The sequence below is a fragment of the Bos indicus x Bos taurus genome, chromosome 3 (assembly GCF_003369695.1).
Source record: "Bos indicus x Bos taurus breed Angus x Brahman F1 hybrid chromosome 3, Bos_hybrid_MaternalHap_v2.0, whole genome shotgun sequence".
Taxonomy (NCBI): Eukaryota; Metazoa; Chordata; class Mammalia; order Artiodactyla; family Bovidae; genus Bos; species Bos indicus x Bos taurus.
Window position 1 is genome coordinate 10,819,620 of NC_040078.1, and position 21,448 is coordinate 10,841,067.

At 36.4% G+C, this 21,448-nt stretch overlaps 1 protein-coding gene across 1 annotated transcript in view; it reads left to right on the forward strand.

Moving 5' to 3' along the window:
• LOC113882693 (interferon-inducible protein AIM2-like) overlaps positions 1-20,519 on the forward strand; it is an 83,023-nt gene extending 62,504 nt beyond the window's left edge. Inside the window, 3 exon segments of the mRNA XM_027525734.1 lie at positions 19,660-19,792; positions 20,237-20,356; positions 20,436-20,519. Coding sequence (XP_027381535.1) covers positions 19,660-19,792; positions 20,237-20,356; positions 20,436-20,519 — 337 coding nt within the window.
• Positions 20,520-21,448: the final 929 nt, after the last annotated feature.

The following is a 21,448-nucleotide window of genomic DNA, read 5'->3' on the forward strand; positions in this document are numbered from 1 at the left end:
GAATTGTTTCCTTAATTTCTCATTTGGTTTTCTCATTATTAGTGTATAGGAATGCAAGGGATTTCTGTGTGTTGATTTTATATCCTGCAACTTTACTATAGTCATTGATTAGCTCTAGTAATTTTCTGGTGGAGTCTTTAGGGTTTTCTATGTAGAGAAAAGGGAACCCTCTTACACTGTTGGTGGGAATGCAAACTAGTACAGCCACTAAGGAGAACAGTGTGGAGATTCCTTAAAAGACTGGAAATAGAACTGCTTTATGATCCAGCAATCCCACTGCTGGGCATACACACTGAGGAAACCAGAAGGGAAAGAGACACGTGTACCCCAATGTTCATCACAGCACTGGTTATAATAGCCAGGACATGGAAGCAACCTAGATGTCCATCAGCAGATGAATGGATAAGAAAGCTATGGTACATATACACAATGGAGTATTACTCAGCCATTAAAAAGAATGCATTTGAATCAGTTCTAATGAGGTGGATGAAACTGGAGCCTATTATACAGAGTGAAGTAAGCCAGAAAGAAAAACACCAATACAGTATACTAACGCATATATATGGAATTTAGAAAGATGGTAACAATAACCCTGTGTACGAGACAGCAAAAGAGACACTGATGTATAGAACAGTCTTATGGACTCTGTGGGAGAGGGAGAGGGTGGGAAGATTTGGGAGAATGGCATTGAAACATGTATAATATCATGTATGAAACGAGATTCCAGTCCAGGTTCGATGCATGATACTGGATGCTTGGGGCTGGTGCACTGGGACCACCCAGAGGGATGGTATGGGGAGGGAGGAGGGAGGAGGGTTCAGGATGGGGAACACATGTATACCTGTGGTGGATTCATTTCTATGTTTGGCAAAACTAATACAATTTTGTAAAGTTTAAAAATAAAATAAAATAAAAAAGAGGCTTTTTAGTTCTTCAATTTCTGCCATAAGGGTGGTGTCATTTGCATATCTGAGGTTATTGATATTTCTCCCGACAAACTTGATTCCAGCTTGTGCTTCATCCAGCCCAGCCTTTCTCATGATGTACTCTGCATAAAAGTTAAATAAGCAGGGTGACAATATACAGTCTTGACATACTCCTTTACCTATTTGGAACCAGTCTGTTGTTCCAAGTCCAATTCTAACTGTTGCTTCCTGACCTGTATACATGTTTCTCAAGAGGCATGTCAGGTGATCTCGTATTCCCATTTCTTTCAGAGTTTTCCACAGTTTATTGTTCCACACAGTCAAAGGCTTTGGCATAGTCAATAAAGCAGAAATAGATGTTTTTCTGGAACTCTCTTGCTTTTTAGATGATCCAGCAGTTGTTGGCAATTTGATCTCTGGTTCCTCTGCGTTTTCTAAAACCAGCTGGTCATAGCAAACACCATCTTCCAACAACACAAGAGAAGACTCTACACATCGACATTACTAGATGGTCAACACTGAAATCAGATTGATTATATTCTTTGCAGCCAAAGATGGAGAAGCTCTATACAGTTAGCAAAAACAAGACTGGGAGGTCACTGTGGTGCAGATCACAAAGTCCTTATTGCCAAAATCAGACTTAAATTGAAGAAAGTGGGGAAAACCACTGGACCATTCAGGTATGACCTAAATCAAATCCCTTATGACTATACAGTGGAAGTGAGAAGTAGATTTAAGGGACTAAATCTGATAGACAGAGTGCCTGATGAACTGTGGACAGTGGTTCATGACGCTGTACAGGAGACAGGAATCCAGATCATTTCTAAGAAAAAGAAATGCAAAAAAGCAAAATGGCCTTACAAATAGCTGGGAAAAGAAAAGTGAAAAGCAAAGGAGAAAAGGAAAGATATACCCATTTGAATGCAGAGTTACAAAGAATAGCAAGGAGAAATAAGAAAGCCTTCCTCAGCAGTCAATGCAAAGAAATAGAGGAAAACAATAGAATGGAAAAGACTAGAGATCTCTTCAAGAAAATTAGAGATACAAGGGAATATTTCATGCAAAGATGGGCTCAATAAAGGACAGAAATAGTATGGACCTAACAGAAGCAGAAGATATTAAAAAGAGGAGGCGAGAATACACAGAAGAACTATACAAAAAAAGATCTTCATGACCCAGATAACCACGATGGTGTGATCACTCACCTAGAGCCAGACATCCTGGAACGTGAAGTCAAGTGGGCCTTTGGAAGTATCACTATGAACAAAGCTAGTGGAGGTGATGGAATTCCAGTTGAGTTATTTCAAATCCTAAAAGATGATGCTGTGAATGTGCTACACTCAATATGCTGGCAAATTTGGAAAACTCAGCAGTGGCCACAGGACTGGAAAATGTCAGTTTTCATTCCAATCCCAAAGAAAGGCAATTCCAAAGAATGATCAAACTATCACACAATTGCACTCATCTCACACGCTAATAGGAGAAGGTGATGACACCCCACTCCAGTACTCTTGCCTGGAAAATCCCATGGACGGAGGAGCCTGGTGCGCTGCTGTCCATGGGATCGCGAAGAGTCGCATACGACTGAGTGACTTCACTTTCACTTTTCACTTTCTTGCATTGGAGAAGGAAATGGCAACCTACTCCAGTGTTCTTGCCTGGAGAATCCCAGGGACGGCGGAGCCTGGTGGGCTGCCATCTATGGAGTCACACAGAGTCGGACATGACTGAAGTGACTTAGCAGCAGTAGAAGCACATGCTAATAATGCTCAAAATTCTCCAAGCCAGGCTTCAGCAGTACGTGAACTGTGAACGTGAAAGAGGAGAGTGAAAAAGTTGGCTTAAAACTCAACATTCAGAAAACTAAGTTCTTGACATCTGGTCCCATCACTTCATGGAAAATAGATGGGGAAAAATGGAAACAGTGAGAGACTTTATTTTGGGGGGCTCCAAAATCACTGCAGACACTTGCTCCTTGGAATAAAAGTTATGACCAACATAGACAGAACATTAAAAGGCAGAGATGTTACTTTGTCAACAAAGGTCCATCTAGTCATAGCTATTTTTTTTCCAGTAGTCATGTATAGATGTGAAATTTGGACCATAAATAAAGCTCAGTGCCGAAGAATTGATGCTTTTGAACTTTGGTGTTGGAGAAGATTCTGGAAAGTCCCTTGGGCAGCAAGGAGATATAACCTGTCCATCCTAAAGGAGATCAGTCCTGAATATTCTTTGGAAGGACTGATGCTGAAGCTGAAACTCCAGTACTTTGGCCACCTGATGCAAAGAACTGATTCATTTGAAAAACCCTGATGCCTGGAAAGATTGAAGGATGGAGGAGAAGGAGACAACAGAGGATGAGATGGTTGGATGACATCATCGACTCAATGGACATGAGTTTGAGTATACTCAGGGAGTTGGCAATGGACTGGGAGGCCTGGTGTATTGCAGTCCATGGGATCGCAAAGAGTCGACATGACTGAGTGACTGAATTCAAGTAAACTGATAAAACTCACAACAACAAGAATGAAAGAACTTGGTTAAAGAATAAGTAGAGAATCTGAATGGACAGTTTTCCAAAGAAGATATACAGAAGTCCAGTAGGCCTGTGAAAAGATGTTCAATATCACTAGTTATAAGAGAAATGCAAATCAAAACCACAATAACTTATCACTTCACAGTTATTTGTTATAAAGACTATTATCAAAAAGGTAAGAATGAACTAATATTGGAGAATACATGGAGAAAAGTGAACCCTAATACACTGTTGATTGGTCTATAAATAATGCATCTGAAATTTCCTCAAAAAAACTAAAATAAGAACAGAACAATCACATGACCCAGCTATTTCACTACTGGGTATTATCCAAAGGACAACCAAAACACTTACCTGAAAAGATATTTGCAATCCTATGTTCATTGCAGCATTATTTACAAAAGCCAAGATATGAAATGATCTAGGTATTTAGTGATGTATGGATAAAAATAAAGAATGTGGGTTACATATACTAGTAGAATTCTACTGGGACATAAAGAAGTATAAAATCCTTCCATTTGTAACAAGGATGACTCTTGAAGGTGTTATTCTAAGTGAATTGCTTTAGACCAAAAAATAAAAATACTGTATGATTTCACTCATATGTGAAATCTGAACAAACCATCAAAAACAAACATATAGATAAGAACAGTTTAAGGTCTACCAGAAGGAAAATGGATTGTAGGGTGGGTAAAATTGGGAGTCAACAGTATTGTAATGATGGTAAGAAGACTTGTGGCTATTATTCAGTTCAGTTTAGTTCAGTTGCTCAGTTGTGCCTGACTCTTTGTGACCCCATGGATTGCAGCATACCAGGCTTCCTTATTGATCACCAGCTCCCAGAACTTGGTCAAACTCATGCCCATCGAGTTGGTGATGCCATCCAACCATCTCATCCTCTGTCGCCTCTTCTCCTCTTTCAATCTTTCCCAGCATCAGGGTCTGCAATGCTGCAATGAACATTGCGATACATGTGTATTTTTCAGTTTTAGTTTCCTCAGGGTATATGCCTAGGAATGGGATTGTTGGGTCATATGGTACTATTATTCCTAATTTTTAAAGGAATCTCCATACAATCTTCCATAGTGGCTGTATCAATTTACATTCCCACCAACAATGCAAGAGGGTTCCCTTTTCTCCACACCCTCTCCAGCATTTATTGTTTATAGACTTTTTGATGATGATGATTCTGACTGGTGTGAAGTGGTATCTCATTGTGGTTTTGGCTTGCATTTCTCTAATAGTGATGTTGAGTATCATTTCATGCGTTTGTAAGCCATCTATATGTCTTCTTTGGAGAAATGTCTGTTTAGGTCTTTTTTCCACTTCTCGATTTTTTTTTTTTTTTTTTTTCTGGTATTAGGTTATATCAGCTGCTTGTATATTTTGGAAATTAATTCTTTGTCAGTTATTTCCTTTTCCATTATCTTCTCCCATTCTGAGTGTTGTCTTTTCATCTTGTTTGTAGTTTCCTTTGCTCTGCAAAATCTTTAAGCTTAATTAGGTCCCACTTGTTTATTTTTGTTTTTTATTTCCATTACTCTAGGTGGTGGGACATGGAAGATCTTGTTTTGATTTATGTCATTGAGTGTTCTGCCTATGTTTTCCTCTGAGAGTTTTATAACTTCTGGTCTTACATTTAGGTCTTTAATCCATTTTGAGTTTATTTTTGTGTATGGGTTTAGGAAGTATTCTAATTTCATTCTTTTGCATATAGCTACCCAGTTTTCCCAGCACCACTTATATGAGGTCATCTTTGCCTCATTATATATTCTTGCCTCATTTGTCAAAAATAAGGTACCCATAGATGTGTGGGTTTATCTCTGGACTCTCTATCTTGTTCTTAAAGGAGATCAGTCCTGGGTGTTCATTGGAAGGACTGATGTTGAAGTTGAAACTCCAATACTTGGCCACCTGATGCAAAGAGCTGACTCATTTGAAAAGACCCTGATGCTGGGAAAGATTGAGGGCAGGAGGAGAAGGGGACGACAGGATAAGATGGTTGGATGGCATCACCAACCCAATGAACATGAGTTTGGTTGAACTCCGGGAGTTGGTGATGGACAGGGAGGTCTGGCGTGCTGCAGACAAGGGGGTTGCAAAGAGTCAGACACGATTGAGTGACTGAACTGAACTGAACTCTATCTTTTTCCATTGCTTTATATTTCTGTTTTTGTGTCAGTACCATACTGTCTTGATGACTGTAGCTTTGTATTATAGTCTGAAATCAGGAAGTTTGATTCCTCCAGCTCCATTCTTCTTTCTCAAGACTGCTTTGGCTATTTGGGGTCTTTTGTGTTTCCATATAAATTGTAAAATTTTTTGTTCTAGTTCTGTGAAAAATGCCATTGGTAATTTGATAGGGATCACATTGAATCTGTAGATTGTGTTTGGTAATATAGTCATTTTCACAATATTTATTCTTCCTATCCAGGAACATGGAGTATCTCTCCATCTGTTTATGTCGTCTTTGATTTCTTTCATCAGTGTCTTATAGTTCTCTGTATACAATTCTTTTGTCTCCTTAGGTAGGTTTATCCCTAGATATTTGATTCTTTTTGTTGTAGTGACGAATGTGATTGATTAATTTCTCTTTTTGATTTTTCATTGTTAGTATATAGGAATGCAAGTAATTTATGTGTATTGACCTTGTGTCCTATGACTTTGCTGATGCTGAATTCACAGCTCTAGTAATTTTCTGATAGTTTCTTTTCAGTTTTCTTTGTATAGTATCATATCATCTGAAAATAGTGAGAGTTTTACTTTGCCTTTTCTGGTCTGGATTTCTTTTATTTCTTTTTCTTCTCTAATTGCCATAGCTAGGACGTCCAAAACTATGTTGAGTAACAGTGGTGAGAGTGGACACCCTTGTCTTGTTCCTGATCTCAATGGGAATGCTTTTAGTTTTTCACCATTGAGAATAATGTTTGCTGTGGGCTTGTCATATATGGCCTTTACTGTGTTGAGGTAGGTTCCCTTTAAGCCAAGTTTTTTAAGCGTTTTTATCATAAGTGGATGCTGAATTTCGTCAAAGGCTCTTTCTGCATCTATTGAGATTACCCCATAGCTTTAATCTTTCAGTTTGTTAATATGGTGTGTCACATTGATTGCTTTGTATGTATTGAAGAATCCTTGCATCCCTGGAATAAACCCAACTTGATCATGATGCATGAGCTTTTTATGTGTTGTTGAATTCTGTCTCCTAGAATTTTGTTGAAGGTTTTTGAGTCTGTGTTCACCTGTGATATTGGTCTGTAATTTTTTTGTGTGTGTGTTCTCCATGGCTGGTTTTGGTATCAGGGTAATTGTGGCCTTGTAGAATGAGTCTGGCAGTGTTCCTTCCTCTACATTTTTTGGGGGAAGAATTTCAGAAAAACAGGCATTATTTCTTGTCTAAATATTTGATAGAATTCCCCTGTGAAACCATCTGGCCCTGGGCTTTGTTTTTGGGGAGGTTTTTGATCACAGTTTCGATTTCAGTGTTTGTAATTGGCTTATTCATAATTTCTATTCCTTCATGGTTCAGTCTTGGGAGGTTGAACTTTTCTAAGAATCTGTCCATTTTTTCTAGGCTGTTCATTTTATTTGCATATAGTTGCTCATAATATTCTCTTGTGATCCTTTGTATTTTGATGTTGTCTGTTGTAACCTCTCCTTTTTCATTTCTAACTTTGTTGATTTGATTTTCCTCCCCTTTTTTCTTGATGAGTCTGGCTAGTCAAAGACAAACTTGAGCAGAAGTAAAATGCAACTTATCACTTACAAGACAGCTTAAACAAAATTATCAGCAGATTTCTCAGCATAAGCCTTACAGGCCTGATGGTAGTGGGATGATCTATGAAGTGCTGAAGGAAAAATATGTCACTCAAGAATTCTATGTCTTACAAGTCTGTCTTCATAAATGATTGAGAAAGTCAGGACTATCCAGATAAATGCAAACTGAAGAAATTCACTACCAGAACTCCCCTACAAAAACATGCTAAAAGGAGTTTTTTAAACTGAAACAAAGGGTACCACTCTGTTATTTAAACCCATCCAAAAATATAAATTTCTCTGCTGAAGTAAATATATTGGACAAATAGTAAATTTTGTATTATAACAATTTAAGTCTGTAACTTTATGTCTTTAATTATTTTAGGGTTTAAAAGATAAAAGCATAAAAATTATAAATCTGTGTTAATATATATAAATATAAATATATATATATAAAGTATATAGATGCTTTACATACATACATATATATATATATATATATATATATATATATATACAGTATATAAAGATATATATTTGTGACATCAATTACATAAATATATGTATGGAGCTCAAAAGGTGTAGAGTTTTTGTATGTAAACTTAAAATTAAGTTTTTATCAATTGAAAATAGATTGCTATAACTTTGAGATTGTTTTTTGTAATCCACATCGTGACCACAAAGAAAATAACTATTGAACATACACAAAAGGAAGTGAGAAGAGAATCAAAATACATCAGTACAAAAATTCATCTAAACACAAAGGAAAACAGTAAGGGAGTATTAAATGAGATTCAAAGACATTTTAAGACATATAGAAAGCAAATAACACAACGGCAATTGTAAGTCCTTATTTAGAAGTAAATAGTTTAAATATAAATGAATTAAACTAATGGGTTAAGTTAAATTCTTTAAAATATTGAAAAGCATTATTGGCAGTATGAATTTTGAAAAATCAAGATTCAACATTACAGTCTACAAGGTATCAAATTTAGGTCTGAGGGCATACATAGGTCAAAATTTAAAGGATGGACAAAGACATTCCATGCAATAATAACCAAAAAAACAGCAGAGGTGTCTATATTAATATCAGACAAGGTTAAGTTTAAGATTAAAAACTGCTACAAAAGACAAAGAAAGACATTGTATAGTGATAAGTGGGTCAATTCACCAAGAGGATACAATAATTATAAAATGTATGCTTCAAACATCAGAATATATAAACACAGGGAGCAAATATTAACAAATTTGAAGGAGGCAATAGACTTCTATAAAATGATAATATTGAACTTCAACACCCTACTTTCAATAATGATTTATACCAGACAGAAGATTAATAATGACATAGTACTACAGACAAATCAAGCCTAAGAAATATACACAGAATACTTCACCCAACAACAGTGGGAAAAACATTTTTCTCAAGTGCACATGGAACACTGTCCAGAGTATACAATAAATTAGACCACAAAATAAATATTAATAAAATGTAGAAGTTTGAAATAATATGTATTTTCCAATCAAAATGGAATAAAGCTAGAAATCAGTAGCAGAAAAGAAATGACAATGACTTTGCAGAAATCCATGTATGTAGAATTAAACAGCACACTTTCAAACAAGCAATCAATCAAAAAATAAATCACCAGAAAAATTTTAAAACATTTATAGAAATGAAGGCACAAAATATCATTTTACTGGATGCAGTGAAAGCAGCTGTAAAAGAAAAATTTACAGATACAAACCCTTACAAATAAGAACACTCTCAAATCAACAACCTAACTTGATACCTCAAGGAACTAGAAAAAGGAGAAAGAATAAACTATCCAAAATCCAAAGCCAACAGAAGGGAAAAAATGGTAGGATAAACAAAATAGATATTAGAAAACAATAGAGAAAATTAATTAAAATAAGTTATATTTTGAAGAGATAAAATTGACCAACTTTTAGCTAGACTAAGAAAAAAGAGAAGACTCAAATAAGATTATTAATGACAAGGGGACATTACAAATGATGTCACAGAAATAAAAAGGATCCTGAGACTAATATGAACAATTGTACACCAAAATTTGTATGACATAAGTGGAAGGATAAATTCCTAGAAAAAGACAACCCTCCCAGACTTAATCATTAAAAAATAGAAAATCTGAACATCAATGACAGATAAAGAAGTTGAATAAAAATTTAAAATCTCAATATTACCCTGATAGAAAAGCTAGACAGAGGCACTACCAGAAAAGAAAACAACACATCAATATTCCTGACAAATATTGATGCAAAAATCCTCAATAATATAATAAACAATACAATAGCACATTGAAAGTATCATACAGCATCACTTAGTGGGATTTATGTCAAGAAGGTAAGGAAGTTTTACCATATGAAAACTGATAAATGTGTTAATATACATTAAGAGAAAAAAAGGACAAAAATATTATCATTTCAATAAATACATAAATTTATGGAATATTCAATACCCTTTCATGAATTCTCAACAAATTGTGTATGGAAGAAAACCACTTCAATATAATAAAGGCATATATTACCATCCCATGGCTAAACTTCATGCTTAATGTCCAAAAGCTGAAAACATTTCTCTAAGTTCAGGAACAAGAGAAGTTTGCTCATTCTTACCACTTCTCATCAATATATCACTGAAAATCCTGGCCAGAGCAATTAAGAAAAAAGAAAGAATCCATTCACAGTAAAAAAGGAAGCCAGAAAATTACCTGTGTTTGCAGATGCCCTATATATAGAAAACTTTAAAGACTCCGCCAAAATCTTAGCACTAATAAACAAATTCAGTCAAGTTAAAGGATACAAAGTTAACATACAGATATCAGTTGCTCTTTTTTACATAATAAGAATGAACCATCCAAAAAGTGATAGGGACAAAGTGAAGGGAAAAACAGATGATTAAATAGCTAATCCCACTAGGAGATTATAAACAAAAAATTCAGAGACCCTTGTAAGTTAATGATTACTCAAGAAAGAAGGTTTGCTTAACAACAAAACCAAGCAGGCTTGCTTAGCAACATAACCATGCAATTGAAACGTAAGACATGTCCCCAAACAATAAAACAATGGTAGTATGAGACCCACCTACTGCCCAGTGAGCTCAATAAGTTAGCGATCCTTAGGACATGCTCTTTGCACACACAAAAAACTAATTTGTGGACTGACCTAGTTTGACTATGTAGGGAGAAAACTCCTTTGCCCAACCTGGAGGAGGAGTTCATGATGGAAACATGATATCTATTCAAGAAAGACAAAGTTCTCCCCCTGCCCACCTCTCCTTTGATTATTAAACTGTAGCCCACTAAGTTTTCAGGTGTGGGATTTCTTGCCCATTTGCTCAGTTGTGTCCAACTCTTTGCCACTCCATGGACTGTAGCCCACCAGGGTCCTCTGTCCATGGAATTCTCCAGGCAAGAATACTGGAGTGAGTAGTCATTCCCTTCTCCTAGGGAGCTTCCCAACTCAGGAATCAAACCTGGGTCTCCCACATTGCTGGCAGATTCTTTACCACCTGAACCACCAGGGAAGCCCCTTGTAAATCTCAGCTCAGTTCAGTTGCTCAGCAGTGTCTGACTCAAGGACTGTAACCCACCAGGCTTCTCTGTCCATTACCAACTCCTGGAGCTTGCTCAAACTCACATCTGTCAAGTCGGTGATGCCATCCAACCATGTCATTCTCTGTCATCTCCTTGTCCTCCTGCCTTCAATATTTCCCAGCATCAGGGTCTTTTCCAATGAGTCAGTTCTTTGCATCAATGGACAAAGTATGGGAGCTTCAGCTTCAGCTTCAGCATCAGTCCTTCCAGTGGATACTCAGGACTGATTTCCTTTAGGATTGACTGGTTTGATCTCTTTGAGGATGGACTGGATTGATTTCCTTGCTGTCCAAGGGATTCTCAAGTCTTTTCCAACATCACAATTTAAAAGCATCAATTATTTGGCACTCAACTTTCTTTATGGTCCAACTCTTACAATGATACATGACTACTGGAAAAACCATAGCTTTGACTAGATGGACCTTTGTGAGCAAAGTAATGTCTCTGCTTTTTAATATGTTGTCTAGGTTGGTTATAGTTTTTTTTTCCAAGGAGTCTTTTAGTTTCATGGCTGCAGTCACCATCTGCAGTGATTTTGGAGCCCAAGAAAATAAAATCTCTCAATGTTTCCACTGTTTCCCCATCTATCTACCATGAAGTGATGGGACTGGATGCCATGATCTTTGTTTTTTGAATATTGAGTTTTAAGCCAGCTTTTTTCATTCTCCTCTTTCACTTTCATCAAGAGACTCTTTAGTTCCTTTTTGCTTTCTGCCATAAGGGTGGTGTCATCTCCATATCTGAGGTTATCGATATTTCTTCCAGCAGTCTTGATTCCAGCTTGTGCTTCATCCAGCCCAGCATTTCACATGATATACTCTACATATAAGTTAAATAAGCAGGGTGACAATATATAGCTACTCCTTTGGAAATTTGGAACCAGTCCATTGTTCCAAGTCTGGTTCTGTCAGGAACCATTTAACAGGAGGCTTCCTGTGTGCTGTTTTGGATCTGTCAGGAATTCTCTGCTCCTTATTAATTCCTGAATATTCAGGAATTAAGAGGAGAGGCAAGCCTCTCCCGGGACTGAGGAATCCAGGCATTTCCTTGATTAGTGTTTCTATATGGTGATAAGTACCCTCTTCCTTCTTGTGACCCATATGATAAAAGTGATTGTTTACAAATCTCTCTCTTTAATATGGATTGCCTATGTTTTGTAAGTCTGGAATTTTAATCTTTATCTTTGCTGAGAATAACTACTTTGTAAGACGGTATATATGCCCACCCCATGTTGATTAAAACACCTTTGCTCCATCAGAGCTCTGGTCCCCGTGTCTTTCTTTCTTTCTCTCTCTCTCTTTTTCAGGTTGATCCCCTGGAGCACAGAGGCTCTCTGAGTTCACTTTCCTGCCTGGGCTTCTAAGACCCTCTTGAGAAGGTGCTCTGCGCCTTCAACCCATCGAGAGGGTGCCTGAGGCCTTCATGAACAGAGCAAGCCCCATGCAGGGGCTTTATTGGCTTTCTGTGTAAACCAAGGAATATCAGCCTCTTTCTCTCCTTTACTTTCTTATCGTCGACTCCGGACCACCAAATTCTGGTCCATTAAAAGACCTCAAGAAGTGGCGCCCAGAACAGGGACTTGGTACACATAGGCAGATTCTTGGATGGAGTGACCCCAGGGCCTATTGAGGCTGGTAAGTACTAAGACATGGGTAATACAGCTGGAAAGCCCCATCACTTTTCTACTTTACTTCATCACTTATTTAAAGTTCAGGGAACTAATGAAACGTATGCTGATTTTTTAGCTAGATTAGAAACTGCTATTTCCCATACTGTAATTGGAGAAGAAGCCAAAAGGCAACTAGAGAAATTACTTGCTTATGAAAATGCAAATCAGGAATGTAAAAAGCTATAGCTCCAATTCGTGAGACACGAACTATTATTGATTATTTGAAGGCTTGTCGCAATCTAGGATTAGAAACTCAAAAGATGCAATTGGTAGCTGAAACAATAGCTGCTGCCTTAAGAAAGGGAAATAAAGGATGATTTACATGTGGAAATAAGAACCATTTAAAAAGGGACAGCCCTAAGAAAGCTAAAAAAAAAAAAAAGAAAGAAAGAAAAGAAAAGAAATAATATATAAAAATAAAAATAAAAAACCTCCACAAATCTGCCTTGCTACCATAGAGAAATGCATTGGGCCAAAGATTGTAAGTCTAAATTTGACATTGAAAGAAAACCTATTCCGGAAAACTCCAAGCAGGGACCCCCCAGGTACCCTTCAACAAAAACCTGGGGCAAATTCCATCTTTTACCTGAAACCCTCAACATCTGGCAGTGCTGTCATCGATATACCAGCTTTGTTTTTAGATAATATGAAGTTAATGAGCTATTTAAATTCAAATTCACATGAACTGAAAAATGTTTAATATATAATGTTTATTTAAATATAAATATAATTTAAATATAATTGTTTGCTAATCTAATTAAGACATGTCTTACATACTTAAAGTGATGAAAGAAAATAACCTACAGCCCAGATTACTGTACCCTGCAAGGATCTCATTCAAATATGAAGGATAAATTAAAAGCTTTACAGACAAGGAAAAGCTGAGAGAATTCAGTACCTCCAAACCAGCTCTCCAACAAATACTAAAGGATATTCTCTAGACAGGAAACACACAAAGGGTGTATAAACTCGAACCCAAAACAATAAAGTAAATGGCAACAGGATCATACTTATCAATAATTACCTTAAATGTAAATGGGTTGAATGTCCCAACCAAAAGACAAAGACTGGCTGAATAGATACAAAAACAAGACCCCTATATATGTTGTCTACAAGAGACCCACCTCAAAACAGGGGACACATACAGACTGAAAGTGAAGGGCTGGAAAAAGATTTTCCATGCAAATAGAGACCAAAAGAAAGCAGGAGTAGCAATACTCATATCAGATAAAATAGACTTTAAAACAAAGGCTGTGAAAAGAGACAAGGAAGGTCACTACATAATGATCAAAGGATCAATCCAAGAAGAATATAGAAGAATTATAAATATATATGCACCCAACATAGGAGCACCGTAATATGTAAGACAAATGCTAACAAGTATGAAAGGGGAAACTAATAATAACACAATAATAGTGGGAGATTTTAATACCCCACTAACATCTATGGACAGATCAACTAAACACAAAATTAACAAGGAAACACAAACTTTAAATGATACAACAGACCAGTTAGACCTAATTGATATCTATAGGACATTTCACCCCAAAACAATGAATTTCACCTTTTTCTCAAGCTCACACAGAACCTTCTCCAGGATAGATCACATCCTGGACCATAAATCTAGCCTTGGTAAATTCAAAAAAATTGAAATCATCCCAAGCATCTTTTCTGATCACAATGCAATAAGATTACATCTCAATTACAGGAGAAAAACTATTAAAAATTCCAACATATGGAGGCTGAACAACACGCTGCTGAATAACCAACAAATCACAGAAGAAATCAAAAAATAAATCAAAATGTGCATAGAAACGAATGAAAGTGAAAACACAACAACCCTAAACCTGTGGGACACTGTAAAAGCAGTCCTAAGGGGAAAGTTCATAGCAATACAGGCATACCTCAAGAAACAAGAAAAAAGTCAAATAAATAACCTAACTCTACACCTTAAACAACTAGAAAAGGAAGAAATGAAGAACCCCAGGGTTAGTAGAAGGAAAGAAATCTTTAAAATTAGGGCAGAAATAAATGCAAAAGAAACAAAAGAGACCATAGCAAAAATCAACAAAGCCAAAAGCTGGTTCTTTGAAAGGATAAATAAAATTGACAAACCGTTAGCCAGACTCATGAAGAAACAAAGGGAGAAAAATCAAATCAGTAAAATTAGCAATGAAAATAGAGAGATCACAACAGACAACACAGAAATACAAAGGATCATAAGAGACTACTATCAGCAATTATATGCCAAAAAATGGACAACGTGGAAGAAATGGACAAATTCTTAGAAAAATACAACTTTTCAAAACTGGACTAGTAAGAAATAGAAAATCTTAACAGAACCATCACAAGCATGGAAATTGAAACTGTAATCAGAAATCTTCAGCAAACAAAAGCCCAGGTCCAGATGGCTTCACAACTGATTTCTACCAAAAATTTAGAGAAGAGCTAACACCTATCCTACTCAAACTCTTCCAGAAAATTGCAGAGGAAGATAAACTTCCAAACTCATTCTATGAGGCCACCATCACCCTAATACCAAAACCTGACAAAGATGCCACAAAAAAGAAAACTACAGGCCAATATCACTGATGAACATAGATGCAAAAATCCTTAACAAAATTCTAGCAATCAGAATCCATCAACACATTAAAAAGATCATACATCATGACCAAGTGGGCTTTATCCCAGGGATGCAAGGATTCTTCAATATCTGCAAATCAATCAATGTAATACACCACATTAACAAATTGAAAAATAAAAACCATATGATTATCTCAATAGATGCAGAGAAAGCCTTTGACAAAATTCAACACCCATTTATGATAAAAACTCTCCAGAAAGCAGGAATAGAAGGAACATACCTCAACATAATAAAAGCTATGTATGACAAACCCACAGCAAACATTATCCTCAATGGTGAAAAATTGAAAGCATTTCCCCTAAAGTCAGGAGCAAGACAAGGGTTTCCACTTTCACCATTACTATTCAACATAGTTTTGGAAGTTTTGGCCACAGCAATCAGAGCAGAAAAAGAAATAAACGAAATCCAAATTGGAAAAGAAGTAAAACTCTCACTGTTTGCAGATGACATGATCCTCTACATAGAAAACCCTAAAGACTCCACCAGAAAATTACTAGAACTAATCAATGAATATAGTAAAGTTGCAACATATAAAATCAACACCCAGAAATCCCTTGCATTCCTATACACTAATAATGAGAAAATAGAAAGAGAAATTAAGGAAACAATTCCATTCACCATTGCAAAGAAAAGAATAAAATACTTAGGAATATATCTACCTAAAGAAACTAAAGACCTATATATAGAAAACTATAAAACACTGGTGAAAGAAATCAAAGAGGACACTAATAGAAGGAGAAATATACCATGTTCATGGATTGAAAGAATCAATATAGTGAAAATGAGTATACTACCGAAAGCAATTTATAGATTCAATGCAATCCCTATCAAGCTACCAACAGTATTCTTCACAGAGCTAGAACAAATAATTTTACAATTTGTATGGAAATAAAAAAAACCTCGAATAGTCAAAGCAATCTTGAGAAAGAAAGGCAATGCCAAAGAATGCTCAAACTACCGCACAATTGCACTCATCCCTTATGCTAGCAAAGTAATGGTCAAAATTCTCCAAGCCAGGCTTCAGTAATACGTGAACCGTGAACTTCCTGATGTTCAAGCTGGTTTTAGAAAAGTCAGAGGAACCATAGATCAAATTGCCAACATCCGCTGAATCATCAAAAAAAGCAAGAGAGTTCCAGAAAAACATCTGTTTCTGCTTTATTGACTATGCCAAAGCCTTTGACTGTGTGGATTACAATAAACTGTGGAAAATTGTGAAAGAGATGGGCATACCAGACCACCTGACTTACCTCTTTAGAAATCTGTATGCAGGTCTGGAAGCAACAGTTAGAACTGGACATGGAACAACAGACTGGTTCCAAATAGGAAAAGGAGTACGTCAAGGCTCTATATTGTCACCTGCTTATTTAACTTACATGCAGAGTACATCATGAGAAATGCTGGGCTGGAAGAAACACAAGCTGGAATCAAGATTGCAGGGAGAAATATCAATAACCTCAGATATACATATGACACCACCCTTATGGCAGAAAGTGAAGAGGAATTAAAAAGCCTCTTGATGAAAGTGAAAGAGGAGAGTGAAAAAGTTGGCTTAAAGCTCAACATTCATAAAACGAAGATCATGGCATCCGGTCCCATCACTTTGTGGGAAATAGATGGGGAAACAGTGGAAACAGTGTCAGACTTTATTTTTTTGGGCTCCAAAATCACTGCAGATGGTGACTGCAACCATGAAATTAAAAGACGCTTACTCCTTGGAAGGAAATTATGACCAACCTAGATAGCATATTCAAAAGCGGAGACATTACTTTGCCAACAAAGGTCCGTCTAGTCAAGGCTATGGTTTTTCCTGTGGTCATGAATGAATGTGAGAGTTGGACTGTGAAGAAGGCTGAGCACCAAAGAATTGATTTTTTTGAACTGTGGTGTTGGAGAAGACTCTTGAGAGTCCCCTGGACTGCAAGGAGATCCAACCAGTCCATTCTGAAGGAGATCAGCCCTGGGATTTCTTTGGAGGGAATGATGCTGAAGCTGAAACTCCAGTACTTTGGCGACCTCATGCAAAGATTTGACTCATTGGAAAAGCCTCTGATGCTGGGAGGGATTGGAGGCAGGAGGAGAAAGGGACGACAGAGGATGAGATGGCTGGATGGCATCACTGACTCGATGGACGTGAGTCTCGGTGAACTCCAGGAGTTGGTGATGGACAGGGAGGCCTGGCATGCTGGGATTCGTGGGGTCGTGAAGAGTCAGGCACGACTGAACGACTGAACTGAACTGAACTGAATGCATATATATGGACTTTAGAAAGATGGTAACAATAACCCTGTACACGAGACAGCAAAAGAGACACTGATGTATTGAACTGTCTTTTAGACTCTGTGGGAGAGGGAGAGGGTGGGATGATTTGGGAGAAATGCACTGAAACATGTATAATATCATATATGAAACGAGTTGCCAGTCCAGGTTCAATGCACGATACTGGATGCTTGAGGTTGGTGCACTGGGACGACCCAGAGGGATGGTACCGGGAAGGAGGAGGGAGGAGGGTTCAGGATGGGAAACACGTGTATACCTATGGCGGATTTATGTTGATATATGGCAAAACCAATACAATTTTGTAATGTTAAAAAATAAAGTAAAATAAATTAAAAAAGAGAAAAAAAAGACATCTTAAGTCATCAACATTTTATAATACTTTTATTATGAACTCTTTATATATATATACACATATATAAATATATAAATGAGATAAAAACTTTTAGATAAACTATTAAAATAATTATATTTTAATAGAACAATCTATTATAATCTGTTATTATAATCTACTATAATCTCTTAAGTTTGGGATAACTTAAATTTCTAGAGTTGTACTCAATTAAATAATAAAAGTTTATTAAATAGCTAGGTCATTTCCAAATAAAATAAGATTTTAAAACTTTAATTACTAAACATTAGCTTCCTCTTACAAAAAGTTTCTGACAGAAAAACTAAAGAGATTTTAAACTATTAATAAATATATAATGTGTAATATATTGATATATATAAATATAAACATATATTTATATTTATAATAAATATATATTATAATATAATATAATAAATATATTCACCCATCTATAAAATGCTAATATACAAGACACTTCATAGTTGCTAAGGAAAAGTACAAGTTTGCTTTTTAATATACCTTTACACCCTTTAGAACTAGAGAGATTCGCTTTCTCTCTCCCTTATCCTAATCATATTGGACCTCATAAATGGTACCAATGGACTGTACTGCCACAAGGGATGATGAATTCTCCCACCATGTATCAGTACTACGTAGCCAAAGCCCTTGAGCCTGTGAGAAAGCAATTTCCTAATTTTCTTGTTATTCACTATGTGGATGATATATTGTTTTTGGCTCCATCTATCTTAGAAACTCAACACATGTTTGATATAGCTCAACTATGCTTTAAAAACTCTAATCATTGCCCCTGAAAAAATTCAAACCTCTACACCTTACCATTACTTGGGGTTCATTGTTAATAGGCAATGCATTACTCCCCAACTAACTCAGATCTGTACTGATAAATTATCAACCTTAAATGATTTTAAAAACTCTTAGGTGATATTAATTGGATTAGACCTTGTTTAGGCATTGCTAATTATCAGCTGAATAACCTATTTAATACCTTAAAAGGAGATCCTGATTTAAATAGCCCTCGTTCACTTTCTCAAGAGGCACGAGAGGAACTCTGGTGTTAAATAAATTACAGAAACAATTTCTTACTCACATCAAAATAGATTTACCTCTAGAATTGTTTATACTCCCTCTCACCATTCTCTCACAGGACTTCTTGCCCAACAAGAACACCCAGTAGAATGGATCTATACCCGTTTTAGGGGAATGAAGTCACTTACACCCTACCTTAATTTAATTGCTCTAATCATTATCAATGGAAAAAATAGGACTAAAACTCTAATTGGCTCCAATCCTCATTAAATTGTAATACCTATCAATAAATCTCAATTTGAGAATGCTTTACAAACTTCTACTGATTTCCAAATAGCTTTTCTGGAATATTTTGGAGAAATTTCATTTCATTATCCTTCTGGTAAGCTGTGAAATTTCTTCAAAAATACTGAATTTATTATTTCTCACATTATCAGCTCACAGCCTATACCACAGGCCGAGGTTTTTTTATATAGATGGGACTAAAAATGCCAAAGCTTCATTCTGGTCTCTTAAAGAATATAAAGTCTTTTATACTAAATTTCATTCTGCTCAATGAAATAAATTATGTGCTCTTATTTAAGTTATTTGCCTACATCCTTACCCCATTAATATAGTCTCTGACTCTATATATTCTGTTTTTGTATTAAAAAATATAGAAACCTCCACCATAAACTCCAATCAACCTATTATTCAACAACTCTTTTTCAAACTATAATCTGTTGTTAAAAACCACAATTCTCCCATTTATATTACACATATTAGAACGCATTCTTGTCTTCTGGGCCCCATGACTTATGATAATGAACAAGCTCATAAACTGATTTCTTTTGCTACTCCAGAGGAACAGCATGATCTGTTCCATAACAATGCTGGCTCCATACACCAGCAATGGAAAATCCCATACCGCCAAGCTAAAGAAATTATTAGTAATTGCTCTACTTGTAGACTCCTACATCTTCGACCCATTGCACAAGGTATCAATCCTCACGGTTTACAACCTAATGAACTATGACAAATGGATGTAGTAACTCATTGCCCTGAACTTTCTCCATTTTCTTTCCTACACGTTTGTATAGATACAAATTTCTCTTTTATCTGGGCCACACCTCTTCGTGGTGAAGCTACACAACATGTTATACCCTGCCTATATTTCGAGACACTTTAAACTTTAAACAATTTTTACAATCTTTTCCCCTTATACATATTACAGATATTCCTTATAATTCAGACAGAAGACATAGTCAAACACATCACACACTAAAGTTACAAATAAAAAAAAATTTAAAAAGGGAATACACAGGTACAGTACTGTCTTCCTTATCTAAAGCAGACTTTACTAGATTCCAACATATTTTCTAAACCTATAACTATTGTTAATACAGCTTTATTTGTTTTAAATTGTTTAACCTCTTCTTAAGATTTTACCCAAGGGGGCCCCTGTCATTCAAAATGGAGATGAAACAAGAACCCCAGGAAGAAGAAATTCCAATACGGGCTATGTCTGCTCTAAAGATCTCCAGAAAGCACTGCCCTTGGAGGTATCACCCCTATGATCTTCCCACTTGGGGACAAATAAAAACCCTTACTAATTGAGCTGAAAATTTGGTCTCTCAGCAGGGATTGCCTCGGAGTCCTGAATACATTCTCCTGGCAATGCTTAGTCTTTTGGCCTGTACCTCACCCCGCTCGAGCTCAGACTAATACCCAACCCTCCCTTTATTATAGATGGTTGAATGGACAGAGAGCAGACCAATCGTTTCAACTAATGACTCTATACTTTAAAGGGTCCTCACACTCTGGGGAGGAGGGAAAACTAATTAACATTTCTTTAGGATATGAAGTCCTTCCCTTGTGCAGGGGCCTAGGGAAATTACACATAAATGTCAGCTGACAAACTTGAGTTTTCATCCTGCCTCCAAAAGAAGACCTTCGGAAACTGCTTGGGTTATTTACTATGAACCATGTTTACACTACTGAAACTTTAGGGAAAGAGTTAAGGAAAGAACAAAAAACAATATGAAAAAGGTTACTAATAAAACATTACCATGACAAAGGACTTCTTGGCTGACTTGACGGTGGAATGACACCCCCTCCTCCTCGAACAATAGGACATTTCGGCCTAAACAATGGGACATTTGGGCTGCGAGCACCGAAAAATTTGGAACTTGGACCGGACATTTTACAGGGGCCAGTCGTGGTCATAGTAACTATTTTCATAATCAGTCATCTGTTATTCAGGCCTATGTCCCACTTCCTTTTGTTATTGCCATAGGAAATTTACAATAAGACTTTACGTTCTGTAATTTGTATTAATTGTAAACTATATACTTGTCCTAACTCCTCTATCTCTTTAAGAAATTATTCCCTTTTGCTTCTTTGATCTCTACGTAATTTGTAGTTAGCAGTAAATCTCCAATGACCCTGGGAGGAAGGTCCCGTGGTTGGACTTGCTTCCAGATTACTTCAATATTGTGTTACTCTTGATTCATTATAATCATAGTGCCTACAACTGGATACAAATCAAATTTCATTTTACAAATACAATAAAATAGGGGGAATTGTCAGGAAGCATCTAACAGGAGGCTTCCTGTGTGCTGTTTTGGATCTGTCAGGAATTCTCTGCTTCTTAT